The sequence below is a fragment of the Lygodium microphyllum genome, chromosome 10 (assembly GCF_053477565.2).
Source record: "Lygodium microphyllum isolate KBCC chromosome 10, Lygodium_microphyllum_v1.1.10, whole genome shotgun sequence".
Lineage (NCBI taxonomy): Eukaryota > Viridiplantae > Streptophyta > Polypodiopsida > Schizaeales > Lygodiaceae > Lygodium > Lygodium microphyllum.
The window spans coordinates 17,832,527-17,857,973 of NC_141144.1; the positions used below are offsets into that span (position 1 = coordinate 17,832,527).

General features: G+C 42.5%; 1 protein-coding gene across 1 annotated transcript in view; it reads left to right on the top strand.

Annotated features, from left to right (window-relative positions):
• The first annotated feature begins 221 nt into the window (after positions 1-221).
• The window catches only part of LOC148029751 (Nucleotide/sugar transporter family protein), a 37,551-nt gene continuing 12,325 nt past the window's right edge, over positions 222-25,447 (top strand). The window contains exons 1-9 of the mRNA XM_087686063.1: positions 222-1,402; positions 1,504-1,673; positions 1,791-1,876; positions 18,821-18,870; positions 18,959-19,026; positions 19,113-19,237; positions 19,433-19,445; positions 19,546-19,730; positions 19,949-20,035. Coding sequence (XP_087542189.1) covers positions 717-1,402; positions 1,504-1,673; positions 1,791-1,876; positions 18,821-18,870; positions 18,959-19,026; positions 19,113-19,237; positions 19,433-19,445; positions 19,546-19,730; positions 19,949-20,035 — 1,470 coding nt within the window. The 5' untranslated portion in view covers positions 222-716. The remainder of the gene's footprint in view (positions 1,403-1,503; positions 1,674-1,790; positions 1,877-18,820; positions 18,871-18,958; positions 19,027-19,112; positions 19,238-19,432; positions 19,446-19,545; positions 19,731-19,948; positions 20,036-25,447) is intronic.

Genomic DNA, 25,447 nt, shown 5'->3' on the forward strand with positions numbered 1-25,447 from the left:
TCACTCCCCCCTACACTTTGGATAGGGGTAGGTGCACCCCTCTACCCTATTGGTCATGGCTGAGTGAATAGTTTGCACTAAACATGTACCCCATTGGTCATGGCTGAGAATGAATAGTTTGCATTGAACATGTACCTACTGGTCATGGCTGTGTGAATCGTTTCTAGTCGAGAGATACCTAGTGGGATTCCCTTAATAAGGGTCTTTTGCTTAGGCCACTTTTGGAAACGGGGAAAAGCCGAGGAAACAGTGCGAGACCAATTCACGCGCTGGCGCTGGGCCAGTCGGCCATCTATATCTCTGCAATTACGTTCTCGTGCGATGCCACCATTCAAGGAACGCAAGAGAAAAACCACGACGGAGAAGATCCTTGTCACTCGCGTCGTCAGCAGATCGTCGGGGAGGGAGCACGCACCAGCAACAAAACTCAGGAAAGGAAGAGCTCAGCTGTGAATGCACACAAAAAACGCACAGCATCAGGATTCAGCAAGCCTCAACCGCTTATGCAAACAAAGAGACGCACAGCATCAGGATTCAGGAAGAAAAACCCAGCCTTGTATGTAAAGAGATTCAGGAGGCCTCAACTGTGCATGTCCACAAAGGCTGACAGCATCAGGATTCAGGATTGAAACCTCGGCTTTGAAAAACCGCGCAGCATCAGGAAATCTCAACCTTGAATGCTTGCATAACCGTGGGAGCCCTCCTTGCACTTGGCCATGGCTGCCGAGGGCGAAACAGCAGATGATCTTGAGTACTCCGATGACGGGGAGCTTTCCTTCTCCCGTTGGCGCTCCAATAACATTGCCTCCCTGCAGAGGCGCCCTGCTGCTGGCCCTGGGGAAGAATCCACTGTTGATTTCCAATCGCAGTTCATCAAGTCTCGTGCAGAGTGCAGGTCGCCGTCCCTCCAAGATGACACTGCTCCCCTTAGTAGGCTCAATGGCCAACATAAAAGTGGCCTCATGGACCGCCGTGGCATCAGCTTGTCCATTTCCACTGCGCAGCCCTCCTCAGATCAGATTGCACTGCAGTTTCACGGATCTGCTACCCCTTCACCGGTTGAATCTCTTGTGAATTGGGATTCTCCAGCCAGCTCTAAGGATCGGCATAATGTGATGACTATCTCTGACGATGAATTTGAGAGAGATTTTGGATTCCCATCCACAGCTAATGGCGAGCTACATAATAAGAAAACGGGTAACATGGATTTGCATCACAGGGAAGCTTTCCACAGGAGCTCCTCGCTTGATGATGCAGGAAGCAGTGGGTCAAGTGAGCTATCGCTTCAAGACTTAGTGGAGCGACAAGATAACAACCTTTTTTCAGGGACTATAGGGATCACTCTACTCAGAACTTTGTTTTTCATAGTGATATGGTACACTTTCAGCACTGGGTTGACCATGTGAGTCAGCTGCAGACATTTCTAAAGGTTTTTTGATTAATGGTCATTGATTGCTGCATATTGCTATTGTAACAAGGGAAGTTTGTATTCTGTTTTGGCAGATACAACAAAAAACTTCTAGGAGCAAAGTTGTGGGACTTTCCAGCCCCTTTATTGATGAATACTGTCCATTTCACTATGCAAGCAATTATATCATCGCTTGCTTTACGCTTTTTCTGGCCATCGTTGCGTCCAGCAATGCATATATCTTGGAAAGATTATTTTGTGCGAGGTGTTATGCTTACCCATGTCAGTTCTCATATTTCGATGCCCAAGTTAGAGTCTTTCATACTATTCATTTATCTCTCTTATTTATATGACTTACATCCTGGTTATCGTCCCTTGACAGTGGTCCCAGCAGCAGTTGCAACAGCGTTGGATGTTGATTTGACAAATGCCTCCTTGGTTTTCATATCCATTTCACTTGAAACAATGGTAACTGAATGCTTTCACTGCTTGAGCATTTGCAAATGCTGTCTTACGAAGCACATTTTGTCATCTGCATTGTCATTTTATCTATAGTGTCCATGGATTTTGTGTAAAATCCTTTAAAATTGCTTCATCGATATTAAGATGACTTTTAGATTTCATATCCTTTTCACTGCTTGAGCATTTATGAATGCTGTCTTACGAAGCGCATTTTGTCATCTGCATTGTCATTTTATCTATTGTGTCTATGGATTTTGTGTAAAATCCTTTATAATTACTTCATTGATATTAAGATGACTTCTAGATTTCATATCCTTTTCACTTGAAATGGTGTCATAAACCTCTTACGAGGACTTAAAAAGTTATCCCTACTTGCATGATGAACTTGGTAAACAATGAGAAGAGAAGAGAAGAGAGAAGAAACTCTGATGAATGGAATGATGAAGATCTGAATCATGGAGTGAATGTGATATAAGGAAACAAGGGTGCCGTAGATGGTAGCACAAGGAAGATGATAAAGATAACCATGAACCATGAACCGCAATGTCCTCCTAAAGGGGTGTAAGGGTAGTGGAGAGGCTGGAGAGAAGAGGTGACGGACTGAATGAATCAGCCGTGTCAAATGAGTGACAAAGGCAGCTTGTAAATAGGCAAGAGACTGTCTAGGGTGGTGCCCCACTGTGGGCGCCCAACCCCTTTTTGGGGCTGTTCATTGTGAAACCCTAAATGTGAAACAAAACCCTAAACGTGAAACTCAAAATGCAAAACTATGGGTGAAGGGTTTCTTAGCACCCCCTCTCAGGCCCAAAAAAGGGGAACAAGAGAAGAGAGAGGTGGAGATGCAATGCTACATACTGAAGAATGCTCATGCAGCAGGTGCCACTTGGACAATGTCCCTCGTGTGGAAATTGTTCACTTGCCCAAGCGCCCTAGTACAAAGATGATGAAAACATGTAATGCATACGAGGAATGTTGGACTTTGTGTAGTTTCTAGAACCATAAGGATATGTCTGTACTTGATTGCAAGAGTTGGCTCCATGCTAAAGATCCAAGGGTCCCAATCTAAGTAGATCCTCTAGATCTTGGGTATGAGTCGAGGAAATGATTGCTCAAAGGAGAGCCACTCCTCCAAAGTAAAAGGTGGTGGTGTGTGAAGAACTTCATGGCACATAGGATCTCTCTCTGAATTGGAAGGAGAGTGGAAGTTGGAGCCCCCTCTAGAGCCGAAGGAGAATTGGAAGCCCCCTTTGAGGGCGAAGTAAGAAAATCCGCCTTTGAATCCTAGTTTGAGAGAGAGGGAATCCAACCACTCATGGCTCACGGAGTGTGAAGCATTTGATGACGAAGGAACTGTTGCCAATCGTATCCAAGAAGGTATTTGAGTTCGGAAGAAGAAGCCGAAAAGCACCTAGAAGTGGCCTCTCGAACTTGAGTGGAAGAGGGTGGGGAAAAAAGAGGCTCAGGATGAGCCAAGGTGCTCTTAGGAGTGCGGACTGGGGAGGAGATGTGGACCATGGAAGCCACTGTACCTAGAAGTAGGTGGGGGAAACCTTTGCTCTGTGGGGTGGTCTCTAGGAGGGCTTATTGCCTTGTAAGGTCTTAGAGCCTCTGTGTGCTCGAAAGGACTTAGTGTGTGTCAGTTGCGGCTTATTGCCTTGAGCATAATACTCTGATAGCTGATGCAGAACGATCTTTGTGGCCCAAAAGGAGAGTTGACACAAGGAGTACCTGGTGAAAGATGCATATACTCCGGAGGGGTGGGGAGCAAAGGTCGACGTCAAAAGTCATCGGTGGAATGACCGTTCTTACCGCGGTAGGAACACCCAGTAGACTGGTGATCTGTTGGGGGAGAAGCCATGGGTACCAGTGTGCGTTGCACAATGTGTGCCAAAAGGGGTATGAGGGCAGTGGAAGGACTGATAGTGAGTTGCCATCTACAGGAGGGTGCTGGCAGCAGTATGAGGGTGTTGCTAGCAGTATGAGGTCAGTTGCCAAGTGCTTAAAGTGCCACCAACTGTTAAGAAATAGCTGCTAGGTGTAGGGAGGAGCTGTCAGCTTGCAAATGCAGCCTGCAGTAGTGAGGGAGGAGTCGCCCACTGCAGAATATCATCGCTATCAGTAAGGGAGGAGCTGCCAGTTACCACCAAGGGTGGGCAAAGACAAAACGTAGGGCAGATTGGTGGACAGAGAGTGGAAGGTTGTTGCCAGTTGTCGTCTGGCTGAAACGCATGCTGAGAAGGCAGATGGAGGTGCTGACAGTGGTAGGGAAAGCCAAATGTAGCAGGGGGTAGGTGTTGGAATGCCGCCAGGTGCAGCATAAGAGCTGCCAACAATAAATGCAGCCGGGGGGGGGGGGGTGGGAGCCGGAGCAGCAGCCCTGAACGCAGACTGAAAAACAACAAATGTAGGAGGGAGCAACTGCCAGTTAGGGTGTTGATGCAGTGGAAGAAGAAGAGAAGTGGATGCCGAACTCGCCACTGGTCTTTGCCTTCACTGGAGTGGGGGATCTTTGCTACTGTTTGAGCAGATCCAACTTTGATACCATATCAAAAGATGACATACTAGTGAGACATTAGGGTTTGCAGGGAGAAACACATAGTGAACTCGGTAAACATTGATAAAAGAAGAGAAGAGAGAAGAAACTTTGATGAATGGAATGATGAAGATCTGAATCATGGAGTGAATGTGATACCAGGAAACAAAGGTGCTGTAGCACTAGGAAGATGATGAAGACAACTATGAACCATGGCCACAATGTCCTCCTGAAGGGGGGTGAGGGTTGTGGAGAGACTCGAGAGAAGAGGTGATGGGCTGAATGAATCAGCTGTGTTAAATGAGTGACAGAGGCAGTCTATAAATAGGCAAGAGACTGTGTAGGGTGGCTCTTGAAGGAAGGGCGTTGGGTGTCTAGGATGGTGCTCCGCTGTGGGCACCCAACTCCTTTTTGGGGTTGTCCATTGTGAAACCCTAAATGCAGAACACAACCCTAAATGCAAAACGCAGAACACAAAACTACGGGTGAAGGGTTTCTCAACACACCACCCTAGACAGCTTATGCCTAAAAATAGGCAATCACTTCATTCATTCTTTCCTGACCGCCACACTCTTCAGTCATTCTTTACCCCTCTTCCTTTGTCATTAGACACACTTTCCTTCTCTCACCAGTCCCTTCCACTGTCCTTACATCCCTTTAGGAGGACATTGCGGTTTGTGGCTCGTGGCTACCTTTACCCTTCCTCTTTTGCTTTAGGCATCGTGTTCCAACATCAAGCCTTGTGTTTGAAGCTTCTTCCATGTGGCGTCACCATCCTCTGCTTGGTGTCATCACCCTTCTTCTTCAGGCCTCACCTTCACCTGCGTTTTTCAGTCTGGAGGCCTTCTTCTTGCGTGACATCTATTGGGATAAAGGCCCGGTTTAACCTGCGTGTATAGTACATGCACATTGTACATGTGAATGCACCCTTACATGCCCTAAGTATAAATACATTTTATTTTGTATACCAACACATGGTTGGTACACTCATATCGCATCATACTTTCACTCTGCTCTCTCTCTAGCCGTCACACTCTCACGCTCACTCGAACTTTTGTCACTCTCAGCCGAGCTCCAACAACTGGTATCAGAGCCCAAGGTTCTACACGTTTCTTGAGACCAAGGCACATTTGACAGGCCTTGTAGGTAGCTTGAGCCAAAAGGCCTGTGCAGCATAGATCGTGCTGAAACGGGCGCTGTGCGTGGCAATAGGGGTGACCAGCGTGGACAGACAGGAGTTCATGGCGACCAACAAGGCTGCAGGTCCACTGGGCGTGGACCTGGTGACAGTGACCAGGCGCTAGCAGGTGTACGCAGTTGGACGGACACGCTAGCGGGCAGTGACCATGTGCGGGATGGACACCAGCGGGCAGCGACGACCAGGTTGTCGTGTCAGTCAGGACCCTGGGACAGTTTTTTTTAAGAAATTGAAAATTTCCTTAATTTCTCACTTAACCCATTTTCTCTAACGGGGGTTTATGCATAGTAGCACAGATTACAGATCTGTGCAAATCTATCCTAGAAATTTGGAGCTTTTTCCAAATTTGATCCCGTTTGTGTTTGCCAGTGACATTCGTGTCAGAAATTGCATGCGTGTGGTGACCTCAATAAATTTGGGGATTTTGCCAAATTAGTCAGAATTTTGCTCTTTTGAGTAAAATTTATTGACATTGGATCCCAGAAATTTGGGGCTTTTCATGTATTCGCAAAATTTTGCCCAGCTAGGTCAGATTGGCTAACATTTATGTAATTTTGGATTTGAAATTTTGGGGGTTTGTAAATTCTGCATTTTTACCTGTGTGGTGGTTGGTTAATGTACAAATAGCAGAGATTTATTCCTGGTTGAGGAAGAACAACAGTGTGTTTGCTTGTTCAGATTGTGCTTTTATAGTTCGAGGGCGTTTACTCTTGTGTTTGTGGTAAAATGGCTACAACTTCTTCCAGTTCAGACATCAAGAGTTTGATGGAAATTAAACGGTTTAATGGTCATGGCTTTGACCTTTGGAAAGATTGTATGCAGGGCATTTTGTTCCTGAAGGATTGTGAGGATGCTTTGCAGGAAGATAAACTCGCACTAATGTCTGATGCAGATTGGGCCAGAGTAAATAAAAAAGTTGTGGCTTACATAAAGATGGGTGTTACTGATGACATCTTGACAGACATTAAGGGTTTAGATATAGGTTATGCAATTTGGGAGAAGCTGAAAACTACCTATGAGATCCACCACACTTGTTAATCAGGTGCATTTAATGTGCAGTTGGCGAATATGCAACTAGATGAGTCAAAGCTTGTAGCAGAGCACTTGAGTGCATTTACAGGGATTCTAAATCGGCTCAGAGATGCAAATTTGGACTTTGACAATAAGTTGAGGGTGATCTTTTTGATCATGATACTGCCTGACTCTTGGGAGGCCTTGGTGGTTTCACTTAGCAATAACCCCAATCTCTCATATGATGGGTGAGGGGTTCTATCTTGAATGAAGAAATTAGACGTATGTCTAGTGGAGAAGACAGCAACTCAGCTTATAATGTAAGAGGCAGGGCTGAAAAGAAAAATGCAAATATAGGACAGAGAAATAGGAGCAAGAGCAAAGGAAAGGAAAAGAGTGACATTACTTGCTATCACTGTGATTGGAAGGGCCATAAGAAACTTGATTGCAAGTATTACAAGAAGGAAGAACAAGAGAGAAAGAAGAATGCAAGAGATAAGAAAAAGGAGGATAAGACAGATGCATCTGAGGCAACCAAAGGCAAAGAAAAGGCTAATGTGGCCTCTAGTGTGGTCATAGAGAAGCTTTCATATACAGAGGCTAATGTATTATGTGCAGTTGATTATGATGCCCTTGTATGTCACGTGCAGGATATGCAGATTACCAAGGCTGATGTGATTGATGCACTTTTGTCAGTTGATGATGATGTTACTTAGACTTGGATTGTAGACTCTGGTGCCTCTTTCCATGTAACTCCTTGCTTGGAGTGTTTTGCTATGTTCAATGCAGGCAGTTATGGAAAGGTGTATCTTGGAAATAACCATGCTTGCAGCATTGATGGGATTGGCACTGTACACTTGTCTTTAGATAATGGGCAAGAGCTTGTGTTGAAAGATGTTAGATATGTGCTTGGCATTAAAAAGAGTTTACTATCTGTTAGTTAGCTTGACTTGCATGGTTACACCACAGTGTTTGGTGGTGGTCTGTGGAAAGTGAAAAAGGGTTCCATGCTGATTGCAAAAGGAACCAAGAAGGGCACTTTGTATTGTTTGCACTGTAAAGCCTTGAATGGCAAGTTTCTTGCAGTTGCTGAAATTTGCAGCCACTTGGAGTTATGGCATAAGAGATTAGGCCATATGAGCCAAAAAGGACTTGATATCCTTACCTCTTTGAAGAGGGTTGATGGAAAAGGCTCTAAACTTGACTTTTGTAATGAGTGTCAGTTTGGAAAGCAAATAAAAAATTCCTTTTACTTTGGTGTCTCTCGTAAGTCCAATGTCTTGGACTTAGTACTTTCTGACGTATGTAGTATGCCTGTGAAATCATTGGGCGGTCTTGCATATTTTGTCTCCTTTATTGATGATTGTTCCAAGAAGATTTGGGTATACCTGTTGAATAAGAACATGAAGTGTTTGCTGTTTTTAAAACTTTTCATGCATTTGTGACCACTCAAACAGGTAGAAAGCTGAAATGCTTGAGAACTGATAATGGGGGTGAGTTCACAACTGAATTCAAGTCCTTGTGTGACTTGCATGGAATTAAGAGGGAGCTTACAGCCCCTTACAGCCCTTCTTCAAATGGCGTGGCTGAAAGATATAATAGGACTTTATGTGAAAGAGTGCGGTGCATGCTGTCCATTACTAATCTCCCCCATGAATTTTGGGGAGAGGCACTCAAAACCGTGGTTCACATTTGCAACCGCTCTCCAAACAGGTCCTTAAATAATGGCATCCTTGAGGTGGTTTGGTCTGGCGAATCGGCCTCATATGACCATTTACGCATATTTGGCTGTGATTCTTTTGTGCATGCTAGGGATGAGCTAAGGAACAAACTTGACCCAAAATCCACGAAAGGTATTTTCATGGGCTATGGTGATGAGGGTGAATTTGGCTACAGAGTGTGGTTACCTCAGTCCAAGAAAATTATTCGTAGCCGTAATGTTGTGTTTAATGAGGCAAAATTGTTGAAAGGTACTTTAGCGTGTGTAATGAAGATATGAAAAAGGTGAAATTTCAGAGTTTGCAGCCACCTATTACTTCAGAAAATGAGCCTCATGGTGCTGTACCATAGACTGAAACTGATGATCAGTCAGTTATTTTTGAGTTAGATGATGATGGACAGCAAATAAGAGCACAAGGAGGTCATGGACAGTAAGATAGACTTGGTGATTATGAAAATGCAGGTGCTGGTAATGAAAATGAAGGTGCTGTATAGCATGAGCAGCATGCTGAAAATGGCTTACAGCAGCCAATAAATGTTGAAAGTAATATACCTCCAGATGTAGATCCAATTCCTGAAACTGTTGATCATTGGGTATGTAGGTCTACACGCGTAAGAAGGCGACCACATTGGTTTGACCCCTCCTTGCATTTTGTGATTCTTATAGATGAGGGTGAGCCTCTTACATACGAAGAGGCCAAGTCATGTGAGTTCAGCAGTAAGTGGGAGCTAGCTATGCAAGAAGAGATTAAATCTCTATATGCAAATGATACTTGGGATCTTGTGTCATTGCCCAAGGGAAGGAAGCCCCTTTCAAACAAATGGGTGTACAAAGTAAAGACAGTTGATGGGAAACCCAAGTACAATGCAAGATTGGTTGCCAAAGGGTATGCACAGAAGGAAGGGATTGACTTCCAAGAGGTCTTCTCACCTGTTGTGAAGATGACCACTCTACGTGTGCTTTTTACTTTCATTGCTGTATTGGACTTAGAGCTGTATCAAATGGATATAAAAACAACTTTCTTGGATGGTGACATTGATGAGGAAATCTACATGAAACAGCTCGAAGGCTTTGTAGTTCTTGGAAAAGAGTAGATGGTGTGTAAACTAAAACGCAGCCTGTATGGACTGAAGCAAGCACCACAGCAGTGGTACAAAAAGTTTAACACTTTTATGCTATCTCATGAGTTTACACGCAGCCATGCAGATCATGGCTTGTACATGAAAAAGGATACAGATGGCAGCCTTGTCATACTTGTTTTGTATGAGCTGAAATCAGCCTTCTCCATGAAAGATTTGAGGAATGCAAAGCACATTTTGGGCATGAGGATTTGTAGAGATAGAATGCAGAAATTACTGTTTTTATCTTAAGAAAAGTACATTGGAAAGGTATTGGACAGATTTAACATGGTTGAAGCTAAGCCTTTTGGGGTATCCTTACCTTCTTACCTTAAGCTTAGCAAAGCCAACAGCCCAAAAGATGACGTGGAAGCAAATGCTATGAAGGGAGTCCCTTATGCACCAGCTTGTGGCTCTCTTATGTATGCTATGGTTGCTACTCGTCCAGACATTGCTCATGTAGTGGGAGTTGTTTGCAGGTTTATGTCAAATCTTGGCAAAACACATTGGGAGACTGTCAAGTGTATTCTTAGATACCTCAAGGGTACACAAAGAAAGTGTATTTGCTATGGGAAGGGCACTTAGTTTGTAGGGTTATTGTGACGTAAACATGGCAGGTGACTTGGACACTCGTAGGTCCACTAGCGGGTATGTCTTTATAGTTGTTGGTGGGGGTGCTTCTTGGTGTTCTAGGTTGTAGAACATTGTTGCACTAAGTACCACTGAAGCTGAATACATATCAGCTACTACTGAAGCTTCTAAGGAAGCTATATGGTTGAGTAGACTTGTGGAGGATCTCGGCATGTGTATGGGTACTGCAGTTTTGGGATGTGATAGTCAGAGTGCTGTGTATCTGGCTAAGAATGCCATGTATCATTCACGCACAAAGCATATAGATGTGTAATATCACTTCATCAGATAGATTCTGGAAGGTGGTCAAATCACATTGATCAAGATCAAAACACAAGACAACCCTGCAGATGTTCTCACTAGAAGTCTAAGCAAAGCTCAGCACGAGCATTGCATACAACTAGTGGGAGTTGGTTAGCGGTTCACATCAGACCTTTAAGTGGGAGGTGGTTGGGATAAAGACCTGATTTAACCTTCGTGTATAGTATACACACATTGTACATGTGGATGCCTTTACATGCCATAAGTATAAATACATTTTATTCTTTGTGTACCAACACATGGTTAGCACTCTCATGTCGCATCGTACTTTCACTCTGCTCTGTCCAGCCGTCACACTCTCACGCTCACTCCTCGAACTTCTGTCACTCTTAGCTGAGCTGCGACAACATCATCATCTCCAGCTTGGTGTCAACATCGTGGCCTTTGGCGATAGTCTACATCACCAAGTGTGATCAATTTTATCACTTGTCTGTCATAGGGAGTGTTGGGACCTGCGTTTTTGCAGCTTGGCTCCTCCTCCATCACCTGGTGTCACTCGTCTGTCACGGAGACTGTTGGGACTTGCGTTTTTGCAGCCTAGCTCCTCCTCCATCACTTGACGTCACTCGTCTGTCACATGGGTTGCTGAGACCTGCGTTTTTGCAGCTTGGCTCATCCTTCATCATTTGGTGTCATCATTATCCGCCTAGGGTCAGCATTTGGGCTGCTCTCCTTGTGTTTGACAGCTCCAACATTCTGGGATTTGTGTTTTGCTACCTAGGTTACTCCTCGGCATCAAAGGACTACGGTTCGCTCCCTCGACGATTGATGATCATCTTTCACATGTCCAATGGCATCAAAGGATTGTGGTCTACTCCCTCGACAACTGTCCTTCACCTTCCAGTGATTACTACAATAGCCCACTACCTGGAGGATTGCGTTTCACTCCCTCCATTGTGTAGATTTCCCATAGTTGTTGCCTGCTTCAGACAAGACAATGCAATTATCTTTTGAGCTTTGGCTCCACTGTGTCAGCTTTTCTTGTCATAGCATGATTCAATGTATCATCACCGTGTTCTTCTTGTGTTTGTGAGTTTCTCCTCTCTTAGTGTTTGTCGTACACACTTTGTGTTACTCCTTGCAAACTCTACCATCTCTCTGCATTGTCGCTTATTTTGACATGTTATTAGAGCATGCATGTTATATTTGACATGTCAGCCCTTCCTCGTCAAATCAGGCGTCAGCCCCGCAATATGCATTCGGCCTTTTCTTCCCTAAGCGGTAGCTGGTGATCATCATCTACTTGTTATTGGCCACCATCTTCTCCCTACTGGCGGCCATCCTATAGCTGCATTTGTAGCCTCTTGCTGCCACCTACTGCTCTAGGCATCATCTTTGTTGTCACCTTTGTCTTTTGACTATCTAGTGGTCAACGTTTGGTGTTTTTCTCGTCTTCCATACTCTGACTAGTGGTCACAATACTTGGGATTTGTCTTCGATGGATGTCGATCTCCAACACTCCATTGCGCTAGCCTTTGCCCTTGGGCATTTTGTACACTCTTACATTCATTTACTTCAAAGTTTCTTCTCTCTATATTTGTCTCTGTATTTGAGTTTTGAGTTTTGAGTTTGCATTTTGCATTTTGTGTTTAGGGTTTGAGTGTCATTGTTTGAGTTTTTGTGTTTCAGTCTTGGTCATATATGTTGTGTTTCCTTGGTGCAAACCGTAGCATATCTTCACATGGTCTAGAGCCGGTGCTCTTCTAAAGAGTATCCTACGGTGATTTTGGAACTAGTCTTTGTGTGAGACTTACACGTGACTCAATTCTGACTCATAATGTCTCAAGCACCTTATTCTTTGGATCCTATGATGCCCTATGAGGCTTCTCCATCATTGGAGGCTCTAAGAAGAAGGCATTATGGTCGCGAGGAGTAGGTAGATACACCTTTACCTTCACCATCTTCTTCCTCACGTTTTGGTTATCTTACAGATGAGGAGTTTGAGGAGTACTTGCATATCATGTACAGTCAGGTTTATACCCCTCCAACAAGTGCTATTGCTTCGTCTAGACCAATTGGTGAGATCGACCATCTCTTTAATCTTGAAGGGAGCATGATATTCAGTGCGTTTGATGATCCATTTTCTTCATCGCAGCCAAGCCGTATGTTAGGTTCGTATAATCCTTTTGAGTCGTATAAGCCAAAACCCTTTTGGTCATCTTACAGATGAGGAGTTTGAGGAGTACTTGTGCATCATGTACAGTCAGGTTTATACCCCTCCAACAAATGCTACTACTCTGTTTGGACCGATTGGTGAGATTGACCATCTCTTTAATCTTGGAGGGACCACAACATTCGGTGCCCAAAACCCTCTTCTATTTCTTCTTTTGTTGTGTAGGATTCAGATAATTTTTAGTATGTCAACTTTAATACAAGAGGCTCTTGAAGCAGATACCCTTCATCAAGTATATCTCTACCATTTGTTTCATTTGAGCAAGTAAACCACATTTCTTAGCTTCCTCCCATTCCACGACTATCTTCTCCACAGTTTGATCTACTCACATCTTCCTTCCAAAACTTGGGATTACACTCCACTCCCACTTGAAGCACACTAGGGGTTGGATCTTCCATCTTAGCTCCTAGCACTCTCTCTTTCTCCAGCCTACAATCTACCTACTCTACATTCACCACACCTCTTGGTGCATTGTTAGGGGGAATACCACCCTTTAACAATGCACCAAGGAACACTCATCCCCTTCTCACAACTTTTTAGATGCAGGGATATTCATCTTTTGCTTATGGATTGTCGTCATCCATCCCTTGGATCACTTCTACACAGAAATTTCCATCCTCTGCTCCATGTGTCCTTATCCCTCCATCTTGGGCTCCTTATACAGTTACCATGCCCATACCTAGTACACTTATGGCCACATTTGGAACCACTGTGTACACTTCTTGTATGCATAGTGGGCAGTCTAGGATTACTTTTCCAGTATACTCCACCCCCCCACCCCAGAAAGCATTCATGGATAAGACTCATTTTAATGGGTCGAATTTCATCACTTGGTTGAACTTCATGCAACAAGTGCTTGAATCTCAGGGCCTTTGGGACCTTGTCGTTGGTACCCCGGACCCTAGATTAGCTCACCCTAATTACATGTGTCAATGGAGAGCCCGCAATGCCATGACCAGTATTGAGTTAATGTGCGGGTTGCTTCTTGAATTCCACTCTCGGTTACAACATTTCCCCCTTGCATTTGAGCGTTGGAGTCATCTCATTGATTGCTATACGGCATGATATTACACTCGATGTATCAATCTCAATTTTGAGCTTCAAGAGTTTTCCATTAAGAAAGGGGATGATTTGAAAGTTAAGTTGACTGACTATCGACGGTTATTCGCCGCCGAGTTTGCCACTACTAGCTCCCTGAAGTTAGACGGCGATCAAGTCACGCTCTTCTTGAACAAGCGTGACAAATACTTCCATTTTATCCAACACATTATCTTGGTACCTAGATTGCCGAACTTCTATGAGTTTGAGCCTTAGTTCTTGCATTACACATGACTACACAATTAAGTCCACAAGAAAGCCTCCACATAGCCTTACTCAGAGGGTTGTTTGCCTCTTCTTCGGGAGGGAAAACCAACAATGGCAAGAACTTGCAAGATGCGAAGCCAAGCCAAAACAAGGGTGACACCACTTCCTTCGATGGAACCAAAGAAATACGACTCCTTTGGCAGAAAATTCCTAAGAAAAATAGGTTTTGCATACACTAGAGGTGGGGCCATATGGACAAGGAGTGCAACAATGGGTTGTGTAGGTAAAAACACATTAGCCTTGTCATTCTATTTAACATGACCCTAGCTTGTAGTTTTCCTTCATGTGAAACAAGCCTTGAAATAGTTAGCAATTCAGCTTATTCTCTGCTTACAAAGAATTAGCCTATAAGTGATTAGTATCTTGATGCCAAGAAGACTATGTAAGCACTACGTTTCAAGAATAGACCAAGTGAGTCAAAAGTGTGGAAGATTTGAGACGAACAGGTTGAACAACATTAATAGCATGCCACCATAGAAAATTTGAGATGAACAGGTTGAGCAACATTAATAACATGCCAATATGAGGCCTAGATTTGAGTATTCCCATGTAAGATGCTCTAGCCTACCAGAAAGAATCTTATGATAGAGACCTAAGGCTAATCATCGATACAATAGCTTCAAACAAAGCCCATCAGAGCGCAATCATGTGTGTCTTCAAATCTAAAATAGCTCCACCCCCATTCTTTTCTTATACAAATATGATTCCAAGAGATCCAAGAAATGCTAGATTGTGTAGAATCCTTTTTCCAAACATAAAGCAAAAAGACTGTGATTTTGTGTATATCAGATTTTGATTGAGGGAGCAATAACAAATAATATGAACATTGAAATCATTGGCACCATGCTTATTTGAGCCACTTTAAGATGTGCATGAAAAGGCCATGCTTGTGATTTCCATTAGACAAACTTGTTAGCAATATGTGTGGAGACCCATTCAAGCAATGTCTTGGACAAAACATTTATCCTGAGGGGATAGTTCAGATAGTGGTATTAATATGTTAGCCCTAAAGCAAGTGCAAACAAGTCCCATATCTCCATTGCTTTGTGAAGATTATCTTTATTAGCTTTCAAGAACATAAATATATTATATGCCAAGGCTTGACCAATTAAATGTTGCGTTGAAGGAAGGGACAAGCTCAACACATCACCATTTTCAGCTAGATGTGATAACATTGTCAAAATAGGATGTTGCAAGAGTAAAGAACAAAGGGGTCAGAGGGTAGCCTTGTTTAAGAGATCAAGAAAGAGTGAACGGTTTTGTAACACTACCATTAAGCATATGTTTAGAAGAATTTGAAAAAAAGTTCATGCTGATAATGTAAATCAAATGACATCCAAGGGCTAACTCCCATTGTTTGCATAAAGTGGGCTATAAATACCATTCCAGATAATCAAAGGCTTTTTTTAAGTCTAGGTGAATCATTTTCATTTCTTGATTTGTATATTGGGAATAATCAATCCCCATTTGTACGAGATATCACGTCATTCCCTTGGTAAACCCATATTGAGTATGAAGAACAATAGCAAGAAGGTACTCATGCGATCTATTAGCTGTCACTTTTGTAAAAATTTTGAACACCTTGGCCATCAAAGGTATAGGTCTCCAATGCTTAAGATCAAAAAGTTGGCGACACCTTTGGAATAAATATTATAATACCTTGCTTCTAAGAGTCAGACATACTTCTAGTTGACCAAACCTCTTGACACATAATGGTCAAAGGTGCTGCTAGTTGAATTGCATGTCTCAAAAACCTTATTGTAAGGTTGTTCCAACTAGGGGGCTTTTATCCTAGGGTAAGTGCAACAAAACTTCCATTGCCTCATTCTCAAATATATCTATATCTAGGCTTTCTGTTGTATTAATCAAAATTTGATCCTTAACTAGATTGCAAAACATAGAACAAGCTTTTGTCATTCTGTTTGAAATTTGTGATTGCGACCAGCAAGTCCATAAATAATTTCTTACACATTCACACTATAGCTGGGGGATTTGTGACCATTTGATGGGTGTAGCCTTACTACGTTTTCCCTTGCAAAAGAGGTATGCAAGCCACAATAAAATTTGCGAGTTTGACAATTATTACCTTATAAGCCCTTTGATAATGCAGCAGTCTTAGCACGCTAATAAGATTGTAGCTGAAAATTGTTAATAAGCCCTAACCATAGTTTTTTCATGCGGCAATCATACGACATACGTTGACGAGTACGAAAGTATGATTGGAGTATGATTTAGGCCATGGGGTTGAATCATACGTTGCCTCGATTTCAATTTTAAAAACCAATAGAAATGTGCCTAGTGTAGCTAAGATAATAAGATGAAAGACATTTGAATTTCATTATTTCAAGAACCTTGAATTCTACAAAATAGTCACTCCAAGTAAGGCATTCAATCATCAAGACTCAACATTGATTTTCCAAAGAAAATTCAGACATTGATTTCCAATCATTTGTGAAACCAGCCTACCTCCTTAGAAAGGGTGGTAATGACCTGATTTCACAGTAATTACAGCAAGCATAAAATTCACATAAACTGAAATTACAAATGTTATGACTTTAATCTTGGAAATGGACAGCCTGTTGGTCCCAAAGTCGGCGCCCCTTGCAGTATTTCTTTATCTTGAATTGCAAGTTGGATGGAATACAATGAGATTCGGTGAATCCCCTTCACTCTCCAATTGCCTCTTGTTGTCATAAATGATGAGTAAGCCTTCAAACCAAATTGCCCCTTGGTTTGCTTGGGGGCTGGCCTTCACCATGCTCCTTGAAAGACAAATTCAGCCCCACATTTGATATTGATTGGTTGGCCTCTTGAATCTCCCTAAAATTTCTCAATTTCAGTTGCTGGAATTCAAGTCCTAGGCCATCAATTTTGAGCATGCATCTCGAAGTAGCTATCAAACCCTAATTTCTATTGTAAATTAGGGTTTATAGTAGAGAGATTCTAATATCTCCATCTCCAATGACTCAAACTATTGGAAAATGTTGAGATAACTTTAGAGATGGTTTGGGGATTAGAGAGAATGTTGTAGAGAGAGAAACTTTAGAGCTCGTAAGAAATGCTGAAAAAATTGTTGCTACCTTACTCAAACAGCCATGGAAGCTGTCACCTATAGCTTAGGACCACTAGAAAGACTGTTGTCCCTTTCCTCTATGTTGTCACTTGTACCAGAAGGACCGTGGGCTATTGTCACCTGCAATTTGGTGGGCTCCAAATTACTGTCTCCTGCTGTAGGAATGGTCCTTGGTGGTTGCAAATCACATCGTCTCCTCACTCTCTAACAGCCTCCTTTTGTCTCACAATGGGTGAAATCGACTTCCACCAGTCCCAAAAACGTTTTTTCTACTCTCGCATGGGCAAGTTTTGCCAAGTGGTAGACTTCTAATTATATTTTCTAGCATTATTCATCTTATTAGATTAATTTTCAAAAGATTAATTTCAAAAATTAATTTAATAATTATTTTAGTGTCTAGAAAAATAATTCCACCAACCCATAATTAAATTGGCTAGGCCAATTTGTCTTTCAAGTATCCTTGAGCAGTTAATGACCCTTATACTAGCATTAATTAATAAATTAATGCCTAGTCTCTAATGCCACCACTAATATTAGTGGCCAATAAATCGGTTGGGGCCCAAATCTAACCTCGGGTACCACCTAATATTTGTGAGGCATAACTTATAACTTTTTCCTTTGGTACCAACTAATGTCTCGGGGTACCAACTAAGTCACATTAGCACATTTGATTAACTTTTAAGCAAATGCTAAGCAAAGCAAAAAAAATTATGTCCTTGTGGCAATTTGAGTCAAGACACAATTAAAGCACCGATGGTAGATACTAGGCGGCTGCCATATGATGCTACCTATAGGGAAGCGACACCTTTTGATAAAATCCCAAATCCCCAACCCCTCAAAAGGGGAAAAAAAAGGGGATGTCACTCTACAAATCTCATACGTTTGTATCATCAATCATATGGGTTTTTACTAGCATCCAATCTTTGGCTATGACGTGTAGCATGATGAATTGCATACTGTCTTGCAACTCTTTGCATATTAGAGACTAAAAAATCAAAGGATGCAGCCCCCTTAATTTGAAGATCAAGTGAAAACTGATCCAACAACTGTTGTATGTAGGCATCATATATTTTATGTCGAAGGAAGGAAGAATTAAAATGCAATGGCAGCCTTCTCAAATAATGCATGATAAGATGAATAGGTTGTTTAAGTATCTTAAACTCCAGTGAGCAATGACCAGAAAGCACATAATGTTACTTCTTTGTATGAATGCCTTGGTGGGCTTTTTATAGATTCTGTGGATGTACTGGTGAATCTTGCTGCCTAATAGCATGTGAACACAAACATAAATCACATTTTCTGGTTGTTAGGAGTGCTTATCAAAATCTTCTGTTTATTATGAGTGGCTACAATAATGCCTCCTTGTTGCTCTTGAGGAGCCTACTGCACACTTGGTATCTGGCAGAAAGAAACATTTTCCATTCGAATGTATGCATTGAGCAACCAATCTCCTCGTCCTTCACCATCCAATCACACATGGAGGACGAAAGCTCTATGCTAGGCTAAGTTTTAATTGCCTTTTGTCTGGATATTCTCATGGTAAACATGCTGCAATCAAACTGTTGACTACATGTTTAGGAGTCTCAAAGCAACTTAGATATTGATGTTTACCCTTGTGTGCTGCCAGCTGGCTTGCTTTGATGAAAGACTTTAAGTCATCGTTTTCTGAAGTAACCACCTTGTTTATTGATGCTCTTACTTTTGAATGCCACATCTAAATGCAGATAATGTCTCAATTTTCAGTTCTAAATGGCTGAAAGTATCTATACTGTGACTTTATGCACTCATTTTTCAGTGTCCTTTGGCAGTGCAAATCTGCTGCTCCTGTATTTCTTCTACTGTTTGCGTTTGCCTTCAAGTGAGTAGTCTTGATCTGGGTACCTATTGACTTTCTGTTCTGGTCATATTGAACTTTGATGTGAACCAATTCTCACATGTATTGACAGGCTAGAGACTCCAAGCTGCAAATTATTTGGTATTATTGTTATCATATCGTCTGGGGTCCTGTTAACAGGTAATGGGACACTTTAAAGCTTTTGATAGATGCACATAATTATTTGTCCCAGTCTGGTATTCTGATGCTTGGTATGTCTATCACAGGACTGGGATCGCTGCTTGATACAGAAATGACTGAGAGAAGATTTGAGGTGCTTGGTTTCATTCTTGTTATACTAGCTGCAATAATGTCAGGGTTTCGATGGACCGTGACTCAAATTCTCCTCCAGGTATGAAGTTGGGATGTTCCATCTTTTGCATGAAATCTGTCTTCCTTGAGTTTATCCCACTTCCATGCAATCAGTTGAGAGTGTCTCCAACATGTATTATGCATGCTATGTGTCTGGATTAACCTTTTTCTCTTTGAATGTTCTTTCCTGAGGTTTTGACGTCATGTCACTGAAGATCATGTTGTATGATGGCAGAAAAAGGAATTTGGTAGGTGTGCTCTACAATTGTGTTTGCTCTGTTATCCACTGAAGTATTTGTGTGATGTGGCTGTCAGCTTACCAGCAGTGGACGGTTATAAATGTTGCAGGCTTGAATAACCCTTTGGCTGTGATGAGCCATCTTGCTCCTGTCATGGCCCTTGTTACAGCATTACTCTCTCTTGCAACGGAGCCTTTGCATAAACTGGCTGAACATCCCTTTTTCGACACATACCACAATGCTTTGAAAAGCTCATTGTTGCTGCTTTTAGGTGGATCTCTGGCATTTTGCATGGTACCTCCCTTCTCTACCATTTTGTTTCTAAGCAAAAATCATTGGTGACATTTGCAGCTCTAATATTTTTCTCAGCAGGGTTGAGTAGCCAATCCATTAAAAGAGACTTTTTATTGAAAAAGGATTCTAATTCCTATTATACTTCAATTGGAGTAAGAATAAGAGGTTTCAGCAAGCCAAGTACTATAGGTTAATATATATGCTTGCAAACATTGCAGGTGCTGGCAGAGTACCTTCTTATCTCAAAAACAAGTGCCGTGACGTTAACAGTGGCAGGAGTGGTTAAAGAGGTGGTCACAATTTTGGTGAGAGTGTCAAAAAATATGTCTGTTCTGCATTTGTCTGTCAGTATTGCTTCTAGAATATTTCAGTATCTTTATGCACGTTTTGCAGGTTTTCCTATTAATACTCTTTTTAGAATATTCCAGTATGCTGTTGTATTAGACATAGCAAATTGCACTCAGGTTTAATATGATTCAGTTCACACTTGAACAACGAACGCAACTAGCTCCAGTTCCTTCTTATCATGAGGAGAAGCTGACAGCTGTTTGTTACAATATTTGTTGTGCAACCCAGTTGTTGCATGAACTATGGTGGTGTTAGAATGTGACAAAGAAGAAACACACAAACAAAAGACAAGAATGCTGAAGAGCAACGATGCAGGTGACAAAGAACTCAGTTGTTGATGTTGAAGGCTGATACAAGAAAGCGCCTGCATGTGCTACAATCTGTAGCTGCAGTGAGTGTTCTGGGAATAAGGTGGGAGAAGAATCTGGGAGACAGAATGGAAGTGCAGAAAGAGAGAGTGTATTCTTGGCCAACTGATAGGCTGCCTATGGCACACATGACTCAAATAGGCACAAATGTGTCTGAGGCCCATAGACCATGGGTGGGCACAAAATTAAGGATACTAACCACAAACTAACTAAAATGGACCAAACTAATGTGACTGTGACTAGACGGAGCTCCTAATGTCCCTCACTCATTGAATCTAGGGCTCACAACCAAGAGATGACCATGACAAGAAGTGCACCTGAATCCTAGGTGTGCTTGAACTCCCAAATAGCACAAATGAGGAAGAATGGAAGGCAATGAAAGAGCCTTTGTGGAGATGTCTACAACATTGTTTGTCATAGGATAATACTCCAGCTCTAGCTTCTGATCCAAGATCCAGATCCAAATACAAGATACAGTCTCGAGCAGGCTAGTATTGGATCTCAATGTGCTTTGTGCGAGCATGAGACATAGGGTTCGTGGCTATGGCCAGGCGAATTTGATTGTCACAATGAAGAATTGTCAGCTTTCTTTGTGGAAAGTCGATTTGTGCTAACATCTGCCTCAATCATACATCATCTCGGGCTTTCGAACAAGCAGCTCTATACTCAACATTTGTAGATAGCCACTTGGCCCAAGTGGTCATGTACACTTTGTTAGAGAGATTGTGAGGGCAGGCTGAGTGTATACTTTGGTCACTTGCCTGGTACATACTCTACCTTCAGATATAACATTTCTCCTCTAGATGGGTTGTCTTCTCACAATGTGGGCACTTGGAATGACCCTTGGACTTTCTCTTCTCATGCTTGTCCTTCTCTTTCTTCGGTTGCTTGCCCTTCTTTTGCTTTTGATTGCCACTTGTAGATGTGCTAGCTGCAAAAGCGTGACTAGCTATCCCTGCTTTACTTGAACCTCTCTTCTTATGCTGGGTACCTTGTTCTAAAATCATTGGCACAAGCTCTTCCCACGTGATGGTATCTTGAACCTTGGAGGTGAGGAGACTAGTGTAGATGGCATCGTATTTAGGGGGTGAGAGATGTGACAAGGTCACAACCATGTCCTCCAAAGAAACCTTCTTTTTGAGGGATGCTAGCTCATATCAAATCTCCTCCATCTTGTTGATGTGGTTCTTCATAGTCGGTGAGTTAGCAATGAAAAACTGCTCTAATAGTATCTTGAGGGTAATGTGCGGTGTGAAATTTTGAACCTAGTAGAGAGAAGTAAGTCGGGTCCAGGCATTTTTTGTGGAGTATATCCTCTCTACACGAACGAGAATGGAATCATGGCAACTTAAGGAGAGGAAAGATTGAGCTTGAGAGTTGAGACGATCTCAAAAAATTGTTTGCTCAAATGTGAAATTGATGTGGTAATCCATTGCGGAGCCGGGCTGATATCGAAGTCCCATAGATTGAAGGTGTTGAGGATGCACTCCACCTTGCATGACTACAAGGCTGACTACAAAGCGTAGTTGGAGTCATCCAACTCTTCCTTCTTGGGAAGGAAAGTAAGTCATGCAGTTGTATAGATGGTGCCATAATAGCAAGGTAAGGGCCCTCGACGCCACTGAATGTAGAAACATGATGAGATAGTAGGTGGGAGGAAGTGCAAGTGCAGATACTCTTTTTAATGGATTAATATTTTTGAAACTTTAGTGTATTACTTACTTGTGCACCTAGAAGGTTGCGTTTTTGTGTAGAAATACTATAACATAGAAATATAAATGAAATCATGTGTGAGTTTGAGCTGCAGAGGCTTGGGCACATTATTTAGGTTATTTAGGCATTTTTTATCGTGTCATTTTATGGTCATATTTACCATCTTTAAATGTTGGCCGTCGACCTGACATATTTTATGGCATTATTTGTGCCTATTTATTTTGGGGTCTTCCTCACTCGGTTCAGTTCACCACTTGGAGGTCTCGTGGAGAGAGGAGCCGGTGCCAGTGCCCACATAGCCAGTGACTCACTGCTGTACGTGACAGTCTCGTGTCCGATATATGGATTCCTTTTCCCGAGCATACATTTGAGTTCTCATCTGTATTGTATTCTTTCTTTCCCTTTCTCTTTTGTCTTGTGTTTCAGTAGATTATTACAGCTTATGTTTACGCTTCCATTGTTGCACTACTCCTGACATGGTATTAGATTTCAGGATTTGTGTTCTTGTTGTGTTTTCTTATTGATTTCAGGACTGGTTTCACCCTTGCTGATCAAGTGACTGCTGTTCCATACAGGTGACCTGTTTACTTGCGTTTTTTGCAGATTTGCCATCGCTTGCTGTCTATAGCCCCCCTGCTGCTTTCATTTTCAGTTTTCAGACTGCTGTGACAGTTTTCCAGCCTATTTGTGGCAGTACGCAGCCTGCGTTTTGGTGTCCTTGACTCCTCCTTGGTTGGGTGACTGTACCTTCAGGCCGTTTTTGCTATTTTTGGCAGTTTTTGACTGATTTTTTGATTTTTTGCAGCAGCTTTTGTCTTCGTTTGGTTAGATTTTGGGTTCTATTGTATGTGAACTCGTGTTTTTTGAAGTTTGTTCTCGTGTTTTGGATGTGTTCCCTCTCCAAATATCTTCTCTTCTCTATTTCTCTTCTAAATCCTCTACAGATGGCTCCTCCATGCACATCCATTGATGAGAAGCTCCATGGACTTGATTATTATACGTGGAGTGCGGTGATGAAGGATTGGTTTATCCAGAAGCGGTTATGGTACGTGGTTGGCGAAGCTCTTGCACGCCCTCAACAACCTTCTGTTCCAGCTGATTTTGATGAAGACAGCCATGAGGAAGCAGTGCTTACATGGGATTCAGATGATGCTTGTGCTTATTTGGCCTTACTTTGGTGTATTTCCAAAGAAGTCCTATTGGCGGTCACCTCTTGTAGGATAGCTTCAGACGTATGGTTGAAGTTGCAGTTGATGTAAAAGGCTCCTTACACCATGAGGGCCGTTACTCTCTATGGCTAGCTCTAGCAACTGAAGTTTGAAACCAAAGATACAATCCAATCATTCCTACTTCGAGTTACCCAAATCCAAGACCATCTTCGCACTATGCAGTTTGCCCTATCAGAGGCACATCTTGTTGATACGGTACTCTACAAGCTTCCTCGGGAGCTTGATAGAGTGGCAAATGCTTTACAGGTGCAGACATCTACGACTTCTGTCAGTTTTCTTCATATGTCCTCGATGTTGCTTGAGCGTGAGGCGACTTTGCGACTACAGGGGTGGCCTCTGTCACATTATGGAGGTTCAAGTGAGGCTTTTACAGCTTTAGAGAGGGGTTCAAAGACGAAGAAGTTGAAGGCCCAACGTTATCATTGTGGCAAGAAGGGCCATTTATGGAAGGATTGCAAAGAGTTAGCGGCTTCTAGGAAGAAAAAGGAGTAGAAGACAAAGTGGGATGCGAACTCCTCCGACGAGCCATCGTCTGCCTCAGATTTCGACTCAGATCCTTTGGCCAAGGTGAAGTCCAAGGCGCAGAAGGGATCCTCTTCTTCGGATCGCGGAGGAAGGGCTTAGTGGCCCCTTCCTTATCTGCTTTCTAGTGGTGGTGATGACGTCATCTCTCACGACTCTCTAGTGCCAAAGAGGGAGTGTGAGAGGGTGGTGAGATGGGGCACCCGCGCCTCATCTATATTTCTATATAGATGCACAAGATCCAGAGAGGGACATCCCTGACGCATCGACCGAAGTTTGACTGGTACAAATCCTGGAGCTAGGATTGACACCCAAGTTCATGATGGGTTGGGTACTTGACAGCAGATAGTGGGTGGCTTTTGTCTGGAGCTCACATGAGGGGACACTTTGGTGGTCTGGCCAAAGGAGGGGAATCCATGGTCATTTATGCGTTGCGGCATTGGTAACAGGATGGTCACATATGCTATATCAGAGGCATTGTTGACAGACATTGAGAGCTACTATAATCTTCTCTATCTTCAGGAGCTGGTACGATCGATATCAACATCAGGTTCTCTCCGAGGCACCTTGGTGGTGGCTTGATTACCCATTGCTTGTGTATCCACGGTTCTACTTGGTGGTTCTATGTTGTATGGTTTTTGATTCATTCTCATTGTACCATTGTATTGTATCAGATCACCCATGATGTGAGAGAGGGTGTTAACAAATATGTCATATTATATGCGAGACCTATCTGGAACTCTCTTCTGCCGGTGCCCTCACTGTGTTCTTTGGAAAATGAGCGCGAGAGACACCTTCCGTTCTCCACCCAGCCACGTCTAGTAAGTAGCTGGCTAGAACTCCCCAAGTTGTGACTCTCTTGCTAGCTGCCCCCTTCATGTGAGTTTCACTATTTTTAAAACTCACTTACTTCCTAGACTCCCCTTGACCCTGTTTGGGTGCCCAAGGCCCTTGGACGGTCATCTCTCACTTGTTCCCCTGTATTACACCATAAATGTAACATTTCCTTTCCCTTAAGAATTGGTTCCATCCTTGAAAACGATACTTTTGGAAGGTCTAACTATAAATTGGGAAACCTTTTTCCTAAGGTACTTACTCGCTTCCATGTTGAGCTTTCTTCCATTTCACCAGATATTCTTGATAAATAGTATTCCTCGTTCGTATGTTACGAATACTTAAAATTCTTTCTGGTTCATGTGGAATAGATTGGTCACCTATTAGCTCCTCAATGTTATCATTTAAGATTAGATTATCTATATCACCCAGCTTCTTTTTTAATTTACATGAAAAACTGGATGTGTTTTACTACCAGTAGGTAGTTGGAGCTTATAAGCTTGTTTACCCACCCTCTTAAGTATTGTGAAAGGACCACAATACCTGGGTGAAAGCTTTGGATATCGTCCTGTTTTCATGGTTTTAGTTTGTTAGGCACCCTAAGATAGACCAATTCCCCTTCTTCAAAGGAGATGTCTCTTCGGTGAGAATCCGCATAAGCTCTAGCTCGGTCTTGAGCTTTCTTAATATTTTCTTGAGCAAA